This window comes from Xiphophorus maculatus, chromosome 7 (assembly GCF_002775205.1).
Source record: "Xiphophorus maculatus strain JP 163 A chromosome 7, X_maculatus-5.0-male, whole genome shotgun sequence".
In the NCBI taxonomy this organism is placed as follows: domain Eukaryota; kingdom Metazoa; phylum Chordata; class Actinopteri; order Cyprinodontiformes; family Poeciliidae; genus Xiphophorus; species Xiphophorus maculatus.
This window is the reverse complement of record NC_036449.1, coordinates 10039486-10063306: the sequence shown is the minus strand read 5'-3', so window position 1 is coordinate 10063306 and position 23821 is coordinate 10039486. Positions and strand designations below refer to the sequence as shown.

The 23821-nt window shown below is 39.8% G+C and overlaps 1 protein-coding gene across 1 annotated transcript in view; it reads left to right on the top strand.

Annotated features, from left to right (window-relative positions):
- clybl (citrate lyase beta like) overlaps positions 1-23821 on the top strand; it is a 66035-nt gene that overhangs the window by 21686 nt on the left and 20528 nt on the right. Inside the window, exon 2 of the mRNA XM_023336782.1 lies at positions 12008-12221. Coding sequence (XP_023192550.1) covers positions 12008-12221 — 214 coding nt within the window. The remainder of the gene's footprint in view (positions 1-12007; positions 12222-23821) is intronic.

Sequence of the window (23821 nt, the reverse complement as noted above, 5' to 3'; positions counted from 1 at the left end):
CATGCACAAGCAATTCTTATTCAATTATATAGAATCCAGATCCATCTAATTTGAATTCACATTCATTCATTGTAATGGAAGAGACAGCACTAAACCAGGAGTACTTTTTATTGACGAGAAAAACAAAGAATACGCAGAGTTGGAAACAGTAATAGTTTCATCATTAACTGTGTCCATGAAAGATGCTGAGCTGAACACAGAGCCAACAGAACCTTCTGGAAGAGTTGGAAGAAATAGAAAGCTGCTGCAATAACTAAAAATAATGCATGAATAGAAAGAAGTTGGATGATGCGTTAGGATGTTTTGACAACTATTCAATCACCTTTTCCTTTCTGCTATATCTGTTAGTTAATGCAAAGTTGAAGGGGTCAAGTGTGTTGGTATTGTTAGTATGCATGTGTTAGCTTGGGAACAACAAATTTCCGTGAGAAAAATGCTGTTCTGCCAACATTTCCCCTGCCCCTCCACTACCGGCACAAACCCCTCACCCCTCTGCCCAGGGCTGCGATCCTGCGTAGCCGGCGTAATGAAGCCATATAAGCCTGTTATTTGCTGCTTTACGGCTTGTTTTATGAAGGTGAGTTGACAAGCAGCTCCCAGAATGGTTCCTGCCACTTTAACACACAGCATTACCAAGAGAAAAGAAGCAGAGAGGAGGGAGGGCAGGGTAGGCTGGAGAATGCACTGGGGCCTTTATGTTGTCCCTACCAGGACTTTGATGGGTAGAGGTCTGGCTGCAGGCTATCACTGGTACATTTTATGTCTTCCACCTTTTGTCGGTGCAACATTATTGACGTTTGACCTATGTTACTGTTCCCACCTCCTCTTCACTAATCAATTCCCACATCGATCCATTAATCAGCCTGGGTGATGGCCAGTGAAAGGGCCCATTGGTATGTGAAGAATTGTGGGATAGGCCTCGGGCTGCTTCGGAGGACGGCCCTCACTTGTAGAGTGACCTCTTAGGATTGTGACTCAACAAGTGATCGTCACTTATTTTAAAACTTAAGATGACCTTTCTTTGCACAAAGATGGCAATTTTCTCTCAGTTAAAGTTGAGATCTTTTCTGTTTCATTTGTTATTACAATTATGTGCTGAAGTTTATTATTTAACTTCATAGCAAAATAAATATATCTAAAGAGAATAACATGTTGCCACCAAATATTTTGTTCTAGCAGTAACAAAATATTGCAATATATATTCACTAATACAAAAAAACCCAATATCGACAAATGTATAAAAATACCTGCTATTCTACTACATTACAAACTACTGACCTGAATTAAGAATAGGGGACGACTGTTTAAAATATTATCTAAAAAGAATTAAGCTTATTTAACAAGATCTTATCTGTCACTTGTAAGCCTAAATAAAGAATTTTAGACCCCAATTTAAGGGGTCTAAAGGGTGATTTGAGATGACCAAAATTTGGAATCTGACTTGACCTGTGTGTTTTCAGCAACAGAACCACAACAATAAGACAGGGAATTTGGTCCTGCTTGATCAGAGATCGAGCTGCTACACCAGCTGAATATCTCTGATCAAGGCTGTCAGAAAAGTCTGTGCTCAAAAAGCTGTTTAAATTTGGCTGGGTGTCTCCCTCAGGCAGGCTGGCTGTAGGTTCTGACCCAGGTCACTGGACGGCTGGTGAGTTTCAGTCTCTGAATCATGCTGTGACAGGATTCTTAATATAATGAGGATAAACTCCTCTAGATAACTTGCTAATGACAGACATTTTTTCTTCTAAAATACCATGAAGAATCCATGGCATGTAAGGAGGAAATTAAAAATAAATCTTAGTGGAACTTTCTAAAAAACAATGCCTAATGTAATGAAGCAAATAAAAACATTTATCCTAACTGGTTTTTAAAAAAAGGTTGCTCAGTCCTCTGAACCAGTTAAGGTTGAGTCTGAAGTACCAAGACAGCATGTGTTTCTGGGATAGGAGACATTATGATAAACTGATCAGCCAATCAGAGATTGAATTGGATGAACGTAGGACCCATCATGTTAGACATTCAATAAGAAAAAAATGGGTAGTTCTATAATTTTTTTAATGCTCCTTTTATTGACTCAGTGAGATCTCTCTAATGCCTTGGTACGCCGTGAGTTGTTATTCATTGTTAGTAAATTAGTAAAATAATGTAATTAATCAAAGAAGAACCGAGTTGTATTGACAGCTTTCAGAGAAAGCTTGAACTCTTCCATTGGTTGTTTTGAGCAAACTTGCTTTGCTATATTTTTACACCTAGGGACATCACCTGAGTGGAATAAGACGTTATTTTGATTAGACCCATAGTTCTCAATCCTGGTGCTCAGAGCTCACTGCCCTTCATGTTATACATGGATCTATGCTCCAGCACTGAGATTTAAAAAAAAACTTTTCTTCAGGTGCTACAGAAATCTACTACGGTAATTACCCAAGTCAGGTGTGTGACAGCAAGGAAACACAAAAACATGCAGGACAGAGAGTTCTGAGGACCAGGTTTGACAACTGCTGGACCAGAGCTAACCTCTTCCATAGGACATTTTGAAGGAATCTATAGAGAAGATCGTCTTGTAGGTGGTAAGACAGACCATCTTTAGGCATTTTTCCCAATGTAGAGATCATCAAGGTGAAAATGGCTACAGAGGTCAGTGAAGTATTTAATAAACTGGTAAGATACTGGCTTAAATATTAGCAAGTCGGAGACACTAAAACAAGAATGGTCTTTGAGTGAGAGGAAACATTTTTGTCCATCTGACTGTTTCCATGGAGTTTGGGCAGAAGCATAATTGCACTTAGGCCACAAACAGAAATGGCTCAAACACACAGACATCCAGCAAATCAAAACGGAAGCTGCGGGAGCGGAACCCATCGTCCTTTGATTAGTCTTGGTTTGGGTTTGGTTTGGTGTGAGCAGACTAAAAGCATCACCCCAGCCCATCTCTGCTCTTGCCAAGTTGTTTGCCAAAATGGCAAAAGATTTTTTTAAGAAAAGTTAGACAGAGAAAAGCTGTGGGCTGCTTTTTGCCCACCCGCTCCTCGGTTTGACCGAGATCCAGCCCACAATCACTCAGCTCTTGTGGGTTTAGTGAATTGAGAAGACGCTTCTTGTGTAGATTTTTCATTTCTTCAACATGTCATTTGGCCGGCAGTGCTATTGTCCCATGCCCCTTTTCTCCTTGCTCCTTCTGCCGAGACAAGTCGTGTCATCCCCTCGTGATCAGCACTTTTGTTGCCTTTGTTTTTGGCCCTACCTCAGAAGTCCATCTTGTCTTTTATGTCCCTGCCTTTCATGCATAAGGGAACAGTTGTGGTCTGTTGTGGGACTGTTCCACTGCATTTCCACCAGTGGGGTTTCCTTTCATTCATTTCAAACAACTACAATGGGCTCTGAGGGCCTAAATGACCAATGCAGAGTGCACAATTCTTCAGAGTCTGCTCATTTTGTTTTGCCAGAGTCAATAAAAATGCTAAGTTGAAAGCTAACCCCCTTATGCCCTCTTGGAATAGAGTGGCTGGTTTGACCTTTCAAAGCCCCCTCTTTATTAACTTTTAATGATGAATTCATTCTGTTTTTCTTTTTAAACGTTAGCTATGGATTAGTATTCTCCACATATTTGGTGATGAATTATGATTGATTTTATTATTTTACAACAACTAATTAACTTTACCTATAGTCATAAAAACCACAAAGTTGCACTTTTAGTCTTTTGCACTGACTTTTTCTTATCCTGTGTGTGAGGTAGATTAAGATTTATTCTTCTAAGCAAGAAGTGAGGTTAGCTGATTTCATGCAAAGGAAAGAAAAAAAGATGAGAGAAAAGGTTTCTTCAATAGAGACCTTGCATAAAAGCATTGTATGCCAATTTGTGAGCTGGGAAAACTCCTGGGATTTTGGGAGGGATTACAGGTAGACAGGCATTGGCTGGTGAAGATAACTGCCATGACTTCAACCTCATTGTGTAGATTAAGGCCTAAAACCTGAACTAATGAGACTGGAAAGGGGTGAGAGGACATGGATGAGAGGATAAGGAAAGGGTTTAGTTGATTGTGAGGACTATTGTTGCTAGATTTAACTAGCTGAGAACAACACAGAACTATTGGTGTGATCTGAGCAACTAGAAAGAAAATTGGAGCTGAAGGAAAAGAGCCACAGTCTTGGGTTGAAGCCGGATACATGAAGCTTCCAGGACCATTTTTATGATGTTATAAATCAGGCAGGGGGCCAGTTATCGGGATCAATGTATACCTCAGATTTAAAGAGTTATGGTTTAAAAACCAATAACCTTTTATTGCAGATGTAGGCCTTTTAAGACCCCTTGGCCACAGTTGTGGCTCTGCCTTTTCCCGACTTGTCTGCCGTGGTCAACATAAAACTTTGAAACCAGAAATACATTTCGGATTAATTCAACCTGCAAGTCCAAATATGCTACTTTTATTTTGTAAATGTTTTACATGTTTTACTACCAATGTCCCTGATACTAAAAAAAATCACAGATGATAGTGGCCGAGATGGTAAGGGTTACATGAAGTGTTGAGGTGAAAAATATTGCTATTAAGCTTCCTAATATCATGGAGCCCTACTAAGTTTTTTATTGTTGTTTTGTGTCTTTCCTGAAGTCAAAGGTAAAGTTTCTCTCTGTAGACAACAGAATGGTGTCCCCCTCTCACACCTGTTGGATTACAGCTTGGATAAACACTATCAGACTAAACATTGAAATGCAAGAACCTGTACATTTTTTATTCTAAAATATATAGTAACATTACATTGTGTAAGCTGTAATATTTTGTGATTCAGTTGCTGTGACTACCATAAGTAAAGGCGATATCAAATATGTTTTTTCAGTTATTGAATTCAGCCAGTGATCAGGCCTTCCATAGTAATACTCTGATAACACCTTGAGAAAATATATTTAGTTCTTTAGTGACCAGAGTTGTCTCTGAATGTATGGAGCATTGACAAGCATACCGCCACCCCTCCCACACCTGTTGCTGTGCACTGCTGGTTTAGCTTGCTACACTTTTCCCTTGCTGACAAGAGAGACAAACTAATCTGTTTGTGCATTGCTAAAACATTTTAATTGTTTTAAAATCTTTGTTTAAATAGTCTCATACCGACTCATGCTTAACAGTAACACATGTAAACATCATCTATTAATACTGAGCTGCTCAGATGTATTGATATGCTCAAAAGGAGAGGTGTTTTTTTTTGTCTAAAGATGCAGGACTAGCAGTACATTAATAAAAGTGTAACATATCCAGAATGCTATTGTCTCCCCTGCTCCTTCTTTTGTAAACGAGAGCCTGGCCGCTGTAAACACTACAGCCCCCAGCTGTTCTAATCTGGAGGGGAATAGATTGCTCATCCTGAGCTTCCAACATGCTGGAGGGCAAGCAAAGGAAGCAGGGGGCAAAAAAAGTAGAAAAGAAGTGTTTGATTCTGTCCTCTGACCTGTCTTGGATGTCTCTGGTTAATTTTTCAACATTTCCGTACCATCACTTGTGTTTCTAGTTCTGAAGCAGTGAGAGGGAGGGGGTGAGGGGGGGAATTCAGGAAAAGACACATTGCAGCATCATGCTGGGAGGTTGAGCAGATGCGAGGGAATGCTTCAGCTTTCTTTTTCTTTAAAAAGCCAAGTGTCAGACAGGCAGGTAGACGTGTAGCTTGGTAAATATTGATGATTTCTTGACCATTTTATTTCCTCCCTGCTGACAGCTTTTGGTGAAAGGGGGGAAGAGGGCTGGTTGGTACTTCAGAAACATCGATTTCCTCCCTGTTCTTTATTCATCTTTTATTCTTTCACCAAATTTAATCTGGATTCTTAAGCACTGCAGACCACCAAACGGGGTACAAGCATTAAGAAGTGCCTTATTATTGTGGGGTGGAAACGCAGATCTTTAATTTTGTGCATTTTAGACACAGCTTCTGTCCGCGCCGCCAAGCTGGAGATAATTGTGGAAATCTACATATTGAGAGGGAGGCTGTCTTCAGAGTGTGTTTTCGAGTGGGCCTCTTGTTATCTGCAGTAATTCATGTAGTAGGATGAATATTAGCACCTGAATTAGGCGATTATGCTGCCACGTGGAATCCAGGAGAGTTGCAAGAAGTAGTGTTCTTCGGGTCATTACAATGAAGCAATTACTACAAACTGTCTGTAAAGCAATATTTATTAGATCCCTGCCACTGATACTAATCAGTGGCAGGGATCTTTACAGTGTGACCTGTTTAAAGTTAGACACAGTAATTATGAAGGTTGACTATCCGGCTCAGCATATTTTAAGATTATTCCAGGAAGATTCTAGTTTATGCATTTTAAGTGCCGGGTTGAAGCTGAACTCCCTCAATTCATAACTACAGTAGAAGCATTTTAAGCTTCTCAGGAAACACCCTGAAACAGTCAACAAACTTTTGTCCAATAGTTGCAAAAGGCCAAAGTCAATGGTTAGCAGCTGGATGTGGGATGAGATGGTACCAGACATTCTGTGATCAAAGTTCCCATACTGTCCGGAAAAGATTGGAATTTGATTCAAATACTTTTTTTCAGTTCTGGAAAAGAAAGATTAAACATACAGCATAAAAAAATATCCATTATTTTTTATCCTCAGTTTGTGCCTTCCATCCTCCCATCTGGTTTTCCAATTTGGTTGCATGCTTCCTTCCCTCCATTCTTCTTTCCTTCATTGCTTTCATCCTTCCCTTATTGTATCCATCCTTTCTTGCATCATTCATTCCTTTCTTTCATTTCTTGTTCCTTCTTTTGTGCTGTCCTACCTTCCTTCTTCCATCCCTCCTTCATTCATTAATTCCACCATTTTTCCAGTTAATTGTGCAGCAGATATGTTACTTGTAACTTACAGGGTGCGGTGTTACTTTAATAAGAGCAGTGTATGGCACTCCTTTATCTCCGATATCACAACCGTTTTAATGATTTAAAATATTTCCAAACAAAATCTGAATTTATCATAGGTGAGGGAAAATTTAAGAGGCCTTCTTTTAGTAATTTCTTTCAACAAAGGGAAGGAGGTGAGTGTTCCTCTACTTTTAGGGAAAGCTCCGGTCACTGAAACACTTTGAAGGGCATCTCGTTAAATGCACTTGGAATGTAGGAACTGTGTGATGGTATATTTTAGTGATTTTGGAACTGTTCAACCCTTGAGAAACCTAACTTTTTGGGTTAAGAAGGCTGGGACCTTTCATCGCCAGAGTAGATAAAAGGCATTTTACATTTTTGTTGGTCTTAATCACCATACCTGTGCTTAGTCAAACAGATACAAAGCCACTCGGTCTGTGAAGGAACTTGAACATTTCTCATTTTACTTATGGCTTTGCAGGATCTAAAGTAAGAATAGCCTAATTTCTTGTTTGCTTTTATTAAGCCAGGGTCGTTCGTACAGGTTTTGGCCAGTTGGAAATGTATTGTCAGTCTATTGTGAGTTATTTCTGAAGTAACTAATGCGGCCAATACTCTCAACTTCAGACTTTCAAAATGACATAACATTTTTTGAGCTACTAAAAATATTAAAATTTTACAAGTCAGGATTAAAATGGCAAGTATTTTCAAAGGTAAGAAGGTTGATATAATAAACTGGCACAAAAATCACCAACCTAATGAATAAGAAAAAGCTCCAGGTCCAAGTATGTGTGTTCAAGGTGTATGTAATACACTCAGGCTGTACCGAGATGTTGAAACAAGAGTGTCAGATCATCTGACACCTTTTCTGTTGTATTGAAGATCAATTGCTTGGTTGTTACCTGGGGAACGGTTGTCCTTTGCTGGAGAGAAATGCACACAAAAATGCTTGCAAAGTGCTGCTGACCCAATGGGCAGAACTGTCATACTATAAAAAAGCAAGAAGATTATTTATAGTGATGTGGTATTAGAACCAAATATAACACATATGAGTTAGGTTTTAAACTAACCTTAGGAAGTCAAATACATGACTCGGCCCCTTCTTCCTGAATTCGGACCTGTATCCTCCTCTATTTTCTTTTGTGGCGCTATGTCTGCTGTGGTCTCTGTGTTAATAAGAGCCAGCTCCTTTGAGCAATATATAACCCCACTAACTACACAACTACCTCTGATCTTAGAGTAGTAAACATTGTCACTGTGGCTGAGTCTAACCGCTTTACAGCTGCGATACAGCCCCATGGTATGATAACTTGTGGTGGTAAAAGGAGGGGAAAAAAAGAAGGAAGCAAATAAGATAAAACACCCCTGAACCAAGAGTCCTAGGGTCTCCCTCACTCTACTTACCTACTGGAGAGAAGAGCTGCGTACCTTCTGGGACTTTTTATCAGTTTCCATTCACACTTCTGATAGGATCATTGGAGAGATAAAATAGCTGGCCAGCAGTTGGTATACAAGTCAAAATTGTGTTGAATTACCTCCCTCACACATTGTCTTTAGAAAGCACGAACTTCTGTCTTGAACTCTGTTTTTGCTTAGTCTCTTTTTTTATAGATTAAAATAATATTGTGGTGACTAGTTCAGGGTAAAATTGTGTTTTTTTTTCCATTTTCCAAATGATTTCTCCAATTTGCAATAGTAAGACTTTGCCTTGAGAAAGTCTCTTTGCTTTTATTTATTGTACCGCTTAATGTAATATTTTGATTATGACAAACCCTTTTATAATCCATGTTTTAATATTAAACCTGCTGATATTAATGTGTACATAGCAGCAGGAATGCTTTATATTGACAGATTTCAGATGGTTTCTTGACTTTCTTATGACGTTTTGAATAACATTTCAGATATGTTATTTCAGATACTCCCTGTGGATTGTTTTTTTTATCTATCACTTCATTTTTTAAGTGTTTTCCTCAAATCCTTTGTTTCTTTGGGCTGTTACTGATGTCTAGTATGAAAAATAAATGTGTCTTTCATACTCATTTTACCTATTTTAAAGAATTGTATTTATAGCGATTTATGTGTCCAATAGTTCTCATGGTTTTGGCCAAAGTCTATTTGTCTCATCTTTGTTACTTTCTCCCAGGCTTCTGGTTTGTAGGGTTTATGCCTAGAAGCACTGAAGTGTTTGAAACCTTTTGAATTGGTTCTAACTACCTGCTCAAACTGCAACATCTCTGTGTAGATTAAACTTTATTGGAGCTGGGGGGCACAGGGAAGCATAGTTGACAGGATTAGTAAGCTATTGAAGTCACTTAAGCTCCGTTGGAGAGCAAAAGACAAATAAAAGAGAATAATTCAGCACCCTTATTTAACAAATATCCCTTTTTGTTCTTGCTTTTCTTCTGCCCAGCTCAGATAAAGCATACTGTCTTCCCTTCTTATATCCAGAGAGAATTATTGGCAGAGATGGTGTTTACCGCTGTAATTAGGTGTATTTGATGATTACAGGCATTGTTTTTTTTATCAAGACTATTGTTATAGATCTGGATTAATTGTAGACAAAGCGGTGAGTATGGCTGTGTTTTTGCACTGTTCTGTATGTGTCGCTTATTGCTCTATGAATACCTGCTTGGTGAGATGGTACTATCGAACTAAAGATAAGGACTGCATCTGCACACTGGCATTCCCTACAGAAAGAAACATACACAAACAAATTCTCTTGGAAACAAACCAGTTTTTATCAAGAAAATAATAAAACTTTTTACAATCTTAATGTTGTATTTATCTGCCATCATGTTGATGGGTGGAAGGTAACTATGGACTATCAGGATGGCACCAAAAGTTGTGCATGGATTTGCAAAGTTGTGGGCGGATGGAAGGTTTAGTAATGTCATGTCTCGAATTTGGCCATTGCAGAGCAATAGCATTAGCAAGTGGGCCAAATGACAACCATGACAGATGACACCCATATCTAATTTGTAGTAACTCGTATTCATACGAGTTTTTGAATTGTATTCGTATTCATACGAGTAACTCGTATTCATACGAGTAACTCGTATTCATACGAGTTACTAAGGGAACAGGAAGACAAAACACAGACACAAAGGAATAAGCTCACAGTGCCAGACTACAAGTACTGAAGTACTTTCAGCCTGTAGCATTGATGGCCTCGAGTTAGCAGCTCTGGGGCTTGCTCTTGTTGGAAAAATGTAAAACACAGCAAAACACAGTGAAATGCACAATAATTACCTTGTTTTTCCCTAATCTAATTACCTCTGAACCAAACGCAATCACTTACTGGTTCTACATAACAGTAAGCGGTTGCTTAGGGGCGCTTTGCTCACATTCCACACACAGTGCTGCTGTTCTTGTGTCACCTTCTCTCAGGCAGTGGGGAAACCGGCTTTGTTGACATAGTCAGAGACACCTGACTCTTCTTGGAGAATCTATGCTTAGATTGTCTTCCAGCTGGAGCCAGGTTCAGGCACGGCTGTCCTGATGCACAAAATAAGCAGGTCGTGCTTTACTTTGAATCTAAGGTTAGTCTTCAAAGATTCAGTCTGTTACTCGTCCAGCGAGATCAAGGCGTTCAGGTCCGGAGGTCCCTCCTGTGCAGCAACATAGCTGCAAAAGAGACAGAACAGTGCTCTGTGTTTGGTTTTATACCTATCACCAGCTGTGTGAAAACTCGTCTTTCCTTAGAGATCATGATGCAATTGGGCTATTCCTGGGGATTTTTGAGAGATCTTTACCAGTTTCTATGTGGTATAGGTGCAGTTTAATACTTTGTTCTCCATATGGCTGAGGTAAAGCCAGAACAACATTAACATAAAGTTATACTACATACCTCTAACGTGGACAAAAACAAACATAGATGGTTTAATAAAAGTGTATGCAGTGTGCATTTGTATTCAGCTCCTTAAGTGCACCTTAAGGAGCACTTACCCAGATAGGTACTTGCAGGACCTATCTGCAAGTATGTTGGTTTATGTCCCTACCAGCTTTGTAGATGTACAGAAGAAACTTTTCTTTCCAAAGTAGCTTAAGCTTAGTCAGACTGGATGTAAAGTGTCTATAGGACACTTTCTGCAGTTACGCAGATTGATTTAGATTTGCAATTTGACTTGGTAAATCTACCACGCTTTGCTAAGTCAGCTCCTCAACATACAATTAAGTTCTACAGAATTCTGGTAGTGAGTAAAGTTTGTGATCCAGGTGTGTTGAAGCTGCAACACATCTAAAAGTCGCAGGTCACTGACCCTCTAGGATTACAGTTTGACATTTGCAATCTAAATAATTCCCTAGTATCTGTGGTTGTTGCAGTGCAGGGTCACTGCAACAAAGGAAGCTAAACGTCTTCCCCAGCTTTTAGACTTTAGCAGGTTCCATCCATTTTCCCAACAACTCTCACCAGCTTCCCTGCCTCTGTAAGGAACAGCATCATAAAGGCCAGATTTGTGGAGTCGAGGACTATCTGTACTTCAGCAGATTGTCTCACTTGAGGTGTGGATCCCTGCAGCTCCTCCAATGTTACCATGCACTTCTTGGCAGTTTCTCTGAATAATGTTCCATGCCTGGTCTTTTAGTTTATGTGGACAGTCATATCTTGTTTGGTTTGTAGATATGCTGTTTCCATGCTCCGATGTTGGATTGAACAGAGCTTTGTAACATGCTCAGAGCTTTGGACGTTGTTTGAAAACATGAGCCTGTTTTAAACTTCTCTTCAACATTTTCCCTGACCTGTCTGTTGTATTCCTTAGTCTTCCCAATGTCATTTGTTTACTAATGTTCTCTAAGGAATTTTCTACAGCCTTCACAGAACGACTGTATTTTATACTGTAATTTAATTAGTTTAAAAATTAAGTGACTTGTTACGGCAACCCTGAATTTTATTAAGGGGTATCAGGGTAAGGACGAAGGGGATAATTACAAATGCAAACCACAGTTTTGTTATTTTATTTTCAATTCTCAATGATGTAATACATTATTTTGAGCTGTCACGTTAAATTCCACTAGTATATACTGAAGTTTGTGGTTCTAACATAATGAAATGCAAAAGAGAAAAAAAGTTCATGCTTTGATTTTTGTTTAAATGTGCCACATTCACAAAGGTATGTCCATGTCCCTGTGCCGGTGTGCACTTATATTTGTATATATCTGTGCTGACAGGAAGAACGGCTGGCTCCCGCCTGCAGTCTGGCAGTTGTATACCCAAGCATGCTGTCATCACCATCAGTCTCCTGGCTCCTCGCTGCGCTACATCCCCCGTAGGGCAGTTCTCTACTGCCCTGGCAATGATGAACGCAAATTGAAGAAACTGGCCTTGCTGGATGTTGACTGCGCCGTTCTGGACTGTGAGGATGGCGTGGCCCTCACCAAAAAGGTACAAAAAAAAGAAAGAAGAAGAAAAAAAAGCACCTATTGTGCGTCGCATAAATGAAAATCAGCTTGCTATAAACGGGATAGCAGGGAACACACAAACACATGCTTGATTTTGTGATCTTGGCTGATTTTAATTCCACCTCCCTCCGCCAGACAGGTGCTTGCTCCTAATCACTGAAAAGGAAAACTACCTAAGTGAGATGTTTAAAACGAGCACATTTCACCCTATTGTGGTTGCAGAAAAGCCCCGGGTGCCCCCCTATCAGCCTTTTAAAGCAAGGTGACCACGTCCCACTGGGTGAGCAGTGGGAAAGCGCCAGATGCAGCAGGTTAAAAGCATTCTCCTCCTGCCCACTCAACCTCCCCATTGGCCCGGCTGAACTGCCCATGAAATCGTGATTGGAGCGCAGGATAAAGAGGCAGCCCAGGCAAAAAGTTAAACAACAAAGGTTTTTAAGTCATGATAATAAAGATGATTGATATGGCTGGAGGCTGTTCCTGTAGTAGACAAAGACAATAAGCTGATGGCCTGTGTGACTGACAGGCCAGAAACTGTGACCCTGCGCTGGTGGATCTCAGAGCTTCTGTCTTTATAATGTGTTGAAGGGGGAAACGTGGAGAAGAATGCAGCACAGAAGGCGCCATGCAGGCTAGTGGAAAAAGTCTGAGGCTGGACTCCTGCCAAAACTGCTCAGCTCCAACCTACATATTTCACACACTAGCCCACACTGGCCAATCACTGTATTTCTGACTGGATTTGGTGGGAATTATTATATATTTTGAATAAGACGTGAATGATTTTTCTGAAAAGCCTTTTTTTTTTTTTTTTTATGTCAGCGATTAGCTGGTGGGTTGCACTTGTCACCCTGACGTGTGCTGTTGCAATTGAAGACAAAAATGCATTAGCAACAGGGTAGAACCATTCCTTTTAAGATAGAAAATAATGTTCCTCAGCAGGTTTACCACTCTGTCTTCCACATGCAGCCCTCTGAGTAATGCACATCAAAATACCAACACTAACTTCAGGAAAATTGCATTCTACATCAGTGGTTTTTCTACCCAATAATCCCATTACTTCCTCCTTTTCTCATTTTTAAACATCAGCACAGCACAGGTTTTCCACCACATTGCTATTCACCGTGTTAGCTTTCAGCTCAGTGTGGAATGCTTCTAGGCTACAGTATGTTTTCTTTGTTGTGCTGTAATTTGCTCCATAAATAAATTTGCCTTCCCCACTGCCTTTCTTCCAACACCTTCACGGTATTGACATCCTTTTTTTCCTGGAAGAATTAGATGTCAATAGTTGTTGGTTTATAGCTTTTCTTCTAAAATCAGTACCTTATTTGGGCATCATATTGGTTTTGGATGTCAGTGATTTGAATTTCAAGACATTTATCTTTCCTATTTCCTAGGATTTTTGCAGAGGATTTATAGGCAGTAAACTGCAGCCATTTTACAGATTTCCTTAATTTTGATAGTCATGAAACATTTAGTTTTTAGCCATATTTAAATGTTCACGTTTTAAACACTTTTTCATTTAACTATGTAAAAGGCAAATATCACATTTTGTGACTGGAACACCTAAAAAATGTATAATTGTTTAATTTAAATGAATAGAAATCAACCTTATTCATTGTCTTTTAAAATAGTTAAGCAATTTAAAATTCACTTTTCTGATCTCTCTAAATGGATTATGACATAATAAACGTCACCTGCAGTGCTTATAGAACATATTCAGATGTTTGGAATCATGTGGTACTTTTATTGTTGGAAATGACAGCTCTGTTTTTTTCCAGGGAGATACTTTTTTTTCACTTTTCTCATATGTCAGGTTGAGGTCTTGGGCCAATTAAAATTTTGAGGATAAATGTTCAGAAAAGCATGATGGAAACACGCCTTAAATTTGACGTCAACTGCGGTCTGACTTCTTTGGAGTTTATAAAATGAAAGCATGGTGCACCACTAAAGTTTGCAACATTTTCTTAGATATCTATCTGTTTTTCTACCTAAAAACAGAAAAAAAAATAATGTCCTCAGTCCCTCCTCTCTAGACTTTTTAAAGTCTAACAAGTTTTGGCACATTTTGCTCCTTAATTGGATTGAATGGGTGTCTTTGGTCAATTCTGTTGACAATTACTCACCAAATTTAATGCAAAGCATACTTTTTACAAAGATCAGATGTTGCTAAATACACTTTCACCTTATCTGTGCTGACATATTTTGCTGGAAGCTTTCCAAACATACCTCATAACATCTTTTATTAAGCCAATGGATCCCACTGATCGGTAAATGAATGGGCGTTCTAGCTATTACAGTCTACGTTGCTGTGTGTGTGTGTTCGCGCTGACAGTGTCTACAGTGTCTAGCCTCGTTGCGATTATATTCACCATGACAACCACACAGTCTGCTCTGTGGGTTCGGCAAGGCTCGCAAGGCCCTCAACAATGACTCAAAGTCTCGTAATGCATGTCTAATGGGAGCAAAGCACAGGCTTGGCTTTTTAAATGTCATCTTGAAGCAGTGTTTAGATGAAGGCCACAATGGGTTGGGTGAAGTGTGAACTTAGTCACTGCGTATGCATGGATGCGCTTTAAATAGGGCTGCTGCTCCTGACCACCACTGTTTTATTATACGTCCACTAATGTATTCTGTTCATTACTCGTCACCTTCACCTGAAAAGGGAGTTTATGAATTTAAACAAAAAACGTACATGATCAGCCCACCCCCACTCTATTGGAAGTTGAAATCTGGAACTGTGTGTGGTAATTGCCACTTTGACTCATGAAATGTCTGCACTTCACATTGGCTGAAATAATGAGTGTTTAAGAGGGTAGAGTGGTAAGACAAGAGAGTAAAGGGTAGCAGCCGGAGTTTGCTAACTGTCACTGTGGACCTGATGGGGAGGAGGAAAGGAAGACAGGGGAAGACAAGGCTGACTGCTCTAACACTTTTACACATATCATCATATCTGTATGATCAGTGGGGTGGAGGAATAAGGAGGGCAGGTTAAAACCCTGGAGCGGAACTGACGGCTACACCTGTCCTCTCTCCTCCTCTCTCCCTTGCCGTCTTGTTCTCTATATTGCCTGTCTCCCCCTCTTTAGTGTCCTTAGGGTTACAATTGTTTATCTCTCCCTCCCCCTATGTTCCCTCTCTGTCTCGTAGTGCCCTTTGGTCCAATATTCCTCCTGGTGTTCCTCTTTCCCCTTCTCCTTTCCCCACATGGGTCCCTCCATCCTCGATGACTCCCCCCTGCCTCCCTGCCGCAGAGAGTCTCTCCTAATCCCTGGAAGTTTGGAACTAATGAACTAACTGCTGAGCCGCTGCCACGGAGCTTGGTCCCAAACTATACTGTACTTCACACTCGATTTCCTCTCCAGATGGCATAGTGGCGCGGCCGACACGACGGGGAGCGCCTCTCACACACCGGCAAACGCACACAAGACGGGCACAATAGAAACATGCGCACACGTCTGTATGTGCTAACGTCCGCGCGCGCACGCACACACACAGACGTTTGCGCATTAAAAGCAGAATTGGTAAGGATAAAACAGAGATGGAGAGAACTGCGTGCAGTTCAGTTTAGGTACATTCAGACAACAAACAGCACCCTGAACCCAGCGTCCCCCTGGGTTTTCACCCCTGGTTCACTACATTTCCTCGGAGACCCTGAGCTATTGGGTAGATACGGCAAATTAACTTCGCTGAAGTGTGAAACGTAGCTGCTTAGTGAAGTGTCAGTGCTCCAGCAGTGGGCACTCAGCAGCTTTTAAAGCTTTTAAATCAGGAAGTGTGCTTCAATTGTGGTAATGTAGATTTTTGATCCTGTAAGTAACAAAACATGAACCTAGGTATGAGTTTAACAAATGACGGCTGAAGGATTTTGTAAAATTATTGAAGTAACTTGCAAAGAAATTAAAACAGATGCCGATATTTAGAACTTGGAGAGCTCTATTGCTGATATTTTAAGCTGATTCTGTTTGTCTTATTTTGCAGATATGATAGTGATTATTTCTTGTCACATTTGATCTCTGACTAACGTCACAGAGGGGATGAGTTAGGTCATTGCACAATGCTTAACTTATTAACCAAAATATGACTGTAAATAAAAAGTTTTCCTTCCCTAATATTCATACAATGGGCTGTATTTATTATGCCCACTGCCAGCATCATATTACCAGTAGTAATGTAACTAAGACAAATCTACACATAAGTAAAAATCAGAGAATACTCAATCAGGCATAAATTTTCTGCTTTGCTTGCTTTACAGCATTCTGTGTCACTTTCCTCCTTAACCATACTCTTGCTGGAATGACTCCTTTAGCGTGGGGAAAACCTCTCTACCCTCTTAAACACTCAAAAGTGGATAGTGGGGGTTGGTCGGAGGGGGTTAAAAGTGGTGTTTTCTTTTATTCTATATGCCCAATTGGACCATTTACTGGAGCTGGTTCTCTCATGCCTCCATTAAAAGCGGTTGAATGACAAACAGGTCATTGTTGTATGGATTACATTATTACAGTCTATTACCTTTGTCTGATTGTCAGTCAGCATGAGCCGTGCTATATGCATGAATTGTGTCTGACACCAGAGATTTCCAACTTAACATAAATTATGCAGTCAACTGTCAATTGCTGCATGACCTCGATTCAATGCTCAGTGTGCTTTTCCAAAGGACACAGAAAGCTTTGCTCCCTGCTTTAAAACTAGATTCAGTCAGGTATGGTCTTAACGGAGATTCTCCTGGAACTCTCCGTTCCAGGAGTGATATTGCAAAATTGGAATATGGAAGACATGTACAGTGCTTTGTAAAAGTATTCATATCACTTTAACTTTTTCCCACTTTCTCAGATTACAACCATGAACATCAGTGGCTTTATTGAGATTTTATGTTGTGGATCAACACTAAGCAGCACATAAGTATGAAGTGGTTTTCAATGTTGTATTTATTTGTGTTGTGTCAGCGCCCTTTACTCTGATGCCCCTAAATAAAATCCAATTCCATTAAACACCTTCGGAAGTTGCCTAATTAGTAAATGGTCAACCTGTGTGCAGTTTAAACTCACTGTAAATCCAGGTATTCTGTGAAGGCCCCAGAGATTTGTTATAGATCATTGTTGAGTAAACGACATCTTGATGACCAAGAAACATAACAGACTAGTCAGAGATGGGGAGATGATTAGATTATGAAACAACATTCCAGGCTTTGAACGTTTTGGTTAGCACCATTGAATTCACAATTCAAAATTAGATTATAGAGCAACTGCAAACCTACCAAAATATGACTATTAAAGCATAAATCAGTAAGGCAGCTAACCTGAGCAATGGTTCTCCAAATATGGTTTAGATCAAAATTTATTAATGTGTTAGAATGGTCAAAGGAAAGTGTAGAGCTAAATCCAGTCGGCAACATAAAAAAAAATCCATGCTGAGAGATGCTACCTATCAAATTTGACTAAGAATAATAAGTTTTGCAAAGACTTTTCAAATATTATTATAATTGTTAGCAAACCTGGTTAAAGAAATACTTCAATAGACGAGGCCATAATTGCCTTAGAAAATGCTGTATTGACTCAGGACCATAGAAACAATGACATGCCAGACTTTGCAGATTTGTATTCATAGTTAAAAAAAAGTTAAAGAGTTAAAACCCATGTATCATTTTCTTTCAACCCTACAGTTAGTAAAGTGGATGGAAGTACACAACTACTTTGTTTTGGTGTATCACATCAAATCTCCCCCAAAATACATTGAAAGTTTGTGGTTTTAACATGACAAAATCTGAAAATGTTCAGTGTGTAGAGATCCTGTTCCAAGCCACTGTAGATGAGTACACATTTTCCTTATGTTTTTTACTCCTGCCCGACACCTCACATGACCACAGAGACTTGAGAGAAACTCCCAGTTAGGCTGCCAAGATTCACAAACGGGATGCGAGATGCTCAACCAGAAAATGGACTCCATGCTGGTCAGATCAGAAAGCCCTTCCAATCCGAGCTTTACTGTCTGTCAAAATGTACGTGTGATTTTAGGTGTCATATAACTACTGGAGACCTCATGGGGAGAATGCTGTGGTCGAACAAGAGGTCATGGGGCATAGATGAGTGATGGCAAAGCTCGTTTTAGCATGTTTCTTACGAATTGCTTGTTGATTCCGTGGCAACTTTTGCAACTCTTTCAAATGTCAGTTCAAGTGTATTGAAATAGCAGCAGTAGTAGTAAGAAAAGGAATAAAAGGTGAAGGCTGAGGTTCTCCCGAAAGCTTCCATTATCCTGTTACACCCTTGTGTTTTCACTGGCAGCCATAACCCACATCATTCCATGGCAGTGGGCTTCTCAATACACTCAACACCAGGGAGCAACTTATGCCAGAGAAGGGAGGGTTACAAGAAGAAAGGAGCATCAAAGAATGAGGGTTAGCACAGATGTGGGTGAGAAAATAGTGAAAAATAAGCAAATATCTCCTGTTTTGCAAGAAATAAGAGACACTTGCTACCCTTCCACCCCCTATCTCCACGATGCATCCGAGGAACTTTGGATACATTGTGGGATTTGTAGAAAACATTGAAGAGAGAGTCGATGTGGTGGTTGGAGTATTTAGTAACAATATTGAATACGCTCATTTTTCAAAATCTTTACTAATGTAATGAATTGACATGGCATGAGGTTTTGCAATATGAGAAGCAATAATATTTCCTGTTCAAGGTGATGTGACATTTCTCTTCTGCAGGACAGGGAACTATTACCAATAGTAACTTTACAGAACTCCATTTTAAAAAAATCCAAGCTAACCCTTTAAAATTACATCCACATTCCTGTTAGTATGTCCCCTGAGTTTGTTATTAATACTGCTTTTAGTTTTTGTGGAACAAGGTAAATTGATGCAAAATGAGCAGAAATTAAATACTCAATTATCAAATTTCACAAGGTAGATGGGCATCTGCTTAGTCACTTCCCATTACAGATAGGATAAACTGTACTCCAAAGAACATTAATTATGTATTTTCATGCTTAATTAGTATGCTAACTGTGTGTAAAAACTGTTGCTTTCCTACCCAAGCCTGTCAGTTTTTACCAACTTTGATAAGCAAGTATCATGATTTACAAATTTCTCCTACTCTATCCGATTACCCATGTCTTCTTGTCTCTCCATGACAGGATAACACATAACGCATTGTGCCTCCAACTGACAGATTGAAGGTCTGAATCTCCTCCTGCTACATCTCAGTTATCAGCGTAGCTTGAATTAGACAGTCATCTCACTCCGGCTTTCTGGAGTGCAGCATGTCACTTGTCAGAATGCATTCACTATGACTTGAAGCCTGCTAACATGCACGTACGTATGTGCACGTGCATACATACACACACGCTCCCTAACACGCATGCACTGACAGAAGAAAAACAAATGGTTATGCAGCAACACTTCAGGCAGGCAGTCTTCACTTGTAAGAGTCTACAGCTCATTTTAAATGGCATTGTGAGTTGCGCAGCAGGTAGCAAAATGCCGGTCCTTAAAAGGTACAAAAAGAAGAGTGGAAAACAACCACTTTTACTGTGAGTCAAGACTTCCAACTCTCCTTACATCTAAACAAATATGTTTTTTTTTCCACTCTTGACACGTGCAATTGTCGCATAAAGGCAGATTTTCAAAAAGAGTGACTCTGGATATTGGCTTTCAGAGGCAGTAATGATCAGCCACTTCTACTGTATTGACGACATGATGAATGAGACAACTAACTGATCCATGTCAGCAGGGTCTACAGCAGAGTCATTAGGATGGTATTTGGAATGTATGAATGTGGTCAAATGTACTAAAGAGAGACAAGATGACAACAGCTGAAATGTGGAACTATCAATTTTGGGGGTTATCTGGGCTGTTCTGGACAGTACTCCTATCATGGGATCCCAGAGGTAAACATCTAAGACGTATCTCAAATGTGGCTGATATGTTTAGCTTCTTTCAAAGAAAGTTATGTAAGCTACAGATGCCCCAACCAGAAACATCAAGTATGGATTAGATCCACTCAGATTGGATCATGAGTGGATTCAAGTGACTTGAATCGATTGGGACATTTATATGCAGATTGACAAATTCATAATGGGTTATGAGGAATGGTGACTCAAGTTTCAGACTTGCGTTAAAGTCACTCTTAAGTAGTAAAAGTCAACTTTCAGACTGGATTTAGATTTACATTCCAAAAACTTAAGATTTAAAATACTAATTGATTCATTCAGAAATTCTACATCTGTGGATGTTATTTTACTCTGTTATTTTTCTTTAATGGATAGGGAAATGCAGTAAAGTGTTCATCAATTAAGACAGGTTAGAGTTCCTGACCTACAACAATGGCACACGAGAAGGAACACATTTGATCATAAAATGATTTAAATCATTAGAGACGATGTTTGACCTGCACTTGGAAGGAATGATTTGACACTTGGCCTGGACTTCAGAAAAACTATTTTTCAATATCTCTGTGACTAATCAGCTGAACATTGCGGTGGTTAAAAAGTAGACAATAAGGCAGAAGACAAAAGTAGAAATCTCAAGCCACATCAGCACTTAGAAGACGAAACACGAGGCGCTCCAAAAATTCTTACCACTGAAAAAGGAAGCGGGGAAGTTATGGGAAAAAATACCTCGGTTTTGACTGATTATCGGAGCTCTCTGGGCCTCCAAACCGTTAAACTGGAAGAGTTGATCAGAAGATTTTAGGCAAAAGGAGCAGAAATTAGAAAGTAGAAAACCGTGATCTTAGGAACTCCTAAGTTCCTAGAACCATGGACCTAATTTAGAGAGATACAATCCGAAAAACTAACAAACCTCAATTACTCCTTTGTTTAAGGTCCCCTGTGTTATGTGTCCATAGTGTTAAACATGGAATCAAATACTAGAATTGTTGTGGGATAGAAATTTGACTAATAACATGCAATCGCTGTTTATTCCCCTATTAGCTCATTAAAAATATCTATATCACTCACCTCATCTCATCTACTTTGTATTCAGTATATGCTGCACTTCTAGCTGCAAGGAGAAATGATTTAAATTCAATGTGTCAACTAAGTGAACTTGCGCACGTAGGCTCTCCATAGGCAACGCTTGTTTCAAGCAGCTTGACAGGAGGGTGAGACATCCATGATCTGATGTTGAAGAGGAAGCTGGTCCTGCTGTGGACTGTACACACATCAGTTTGGACGTTCCGGTCTGATGTGGTGTCTACAAGGCAGCAGCCATGCTGTGTCACATATACACAGCACTCCGTAGGAACCTGAGCGTCAAGGCTCAGGCTGCGTGTTAAGAAGCTGCCCTCGCTCTCCTGGAAGGTCAGCTCTTCTGCACTTGAAACGCTTCTCGTGTGCGTCTACGCGTTCTGCGGCCCCGTCCGCCTGGCTGTCTGCTCGCTCGCTTGTGTGTGTCGGCCTGTAATGATGGGAATGATGGAGGGAATCAAAGGGTAGACGGAGCTGACGTTGGGGTGAGCTCTCCGTGGGAGACCAGGCGATTGGGGAGGGAGCTTTGAAGCAACTTGTTGGATGGCTGTCCATTAATGTAAAATATCTCGCTTTCAAAAGGTTTTATTCAAGCTTGGAGTACAGGATACCTCCGGGGTCAAGGTATCTGGAAGAATAATCTCTTTCTTTAGGCAGAAAGGCAGATGAAGGGAAGGATAGTGCATCATCACCTGCCTGTTTCTAGTATCAGATTCAGCAATTGAGAGAAGTTCAAGAGGCTATCCATATGATGAGTCTCACTTTACATGAAACAAGAAAGAAAATATTCACAGAGGCTCCCTTTTTGAAGTGGCAGCTTGCATTACTACTGTCTTATTTGATCTGTGAATAGTATAAACCCTGTTTATTGATCTCATCTGGTTCTCTGTGTATCTTGTTTGGCTAAGGATCTCTGTGACTTTGGGCACACAAAGCGGCCTGTAGTTCTCACAGATCGGTTTTCCCCCTTTTGCCATGAACAGCGGAGGGACAGACAGAATTTCATCCACCAAGTAGCAGGTTTATGATTAGTGATTTAAGGGCTTCATAAATCGGCCCATCCGTTTTAAGTTACCTCTGTACAGTTGCAGGTCCGCCTGAGCTTCTGAGGCCGGCAGCAAGACAAAGACAGAGAGAGAAGGGCTTGCATAAAAGTCAAAGATCACAGCATACTCATCATATGGTGTGACGATCCCTCTCGTCTAGTTCAGCGATGGAAAAAGGGAGGCGTAGATGACACGGAGCAGTTCAGCCGCCTTGTGACCCCTGTTAAATCTGGCTAAATCTTTGATATGTAGTTTGATACTGGATTTTATTGATATTGGAGGAGCGTTCAGAATATCAAGTATAGTTCTGCATTCCAAGAGATCAGAGCATAAACTGCTCAGTCCTGTGACTCCTGACAGCTTCCCCAATGCTCAGATAAAACTAAAGTCAAGTTTACTTTCATTCTCTGAAGTTTTTACAAGAGGCTGTGAACTGTAGCCCCTCCATGCTGCTACCCTCCATGTATTTTCCTCTACGCCAACACTTGCATGACTTAAATGGTCAGTCCACCAATCAAAACACAGTTAAAATATTTTGCACTGATGTTAAACAATAAACACACGAAAATAGTTTCTCAATAATTTCATTAATTATATGTAAAGTCAAATAAATAAATAAATTATAATGTATATACATGATGTATTGCATTTATGCAGACATATATAATGCAAAAATATCAGAGTTTAGTCTCTAATGTGAGCTGACAACTTTCAAGCCACTGTTTCCTCAAACTGCTTAACTCAGACCACATTTTTCCCACAGAAGCTCTTTCCTCTCCCATAGCTGGACTTTTTCTCTCCACTCCATAATGTTTTCTCTTAATTCCTGCAGCTGCAACATCTGGTTTGAGTAAAGCTGCTTGTGCCACTTGGTTGCTGATAGAAATTGGGTGTGTAGGCTTCTTTTCATTTTTGCACCCTCATTGTGTTTGACTCTCAGAAAAACAACATGAGACTGCATCCGGTATTTTGCCATTTTTTGTAATATATATTTGCATTTTAGGCATGCACAGCTTATGGATATTATTAAAACGTTCTTACAGAACTGGGAAACCACTCTTGTTGATGCAAATAGATAAATGCAAAAATAGGATTTAAAATGGCACTAAAGCAAATAAAAAAATGCAAATAAGGAAAAGGGTAAACAGTCCAGGTTCATATCACAGTCAATGATAAGTAAGTATTGCTCAGGGAGATGTTAGCACAGCCATTGTTCCACAGATGCACAAGTTATCAGTTTCTTTGGGTAGTCCCAGATATTATTGTGTTGTGTTTGATGATTTAAACATATATATGAGACATATACTGTAAGTATATATGTTTAAATCATTGCCTCCATTTAACATCAGCAACACCCTTAAAAGGTGTATATAATTTTACAACTTTTCTTTCCAGTTGCGTTCAGGCTTTTATCTCAAAATGTCCATATTTATTTTCATGTGCAGAATGGAGAAATGTCAAAAAATAGTGTGAAAAAGACCACTGAGTTCAGGTGAGTAGAAAACATAGCTGAAAGTTGCTGAAGAGTTACGTGAAACTTGAGTCTGCATGACACAATGCCAACGCA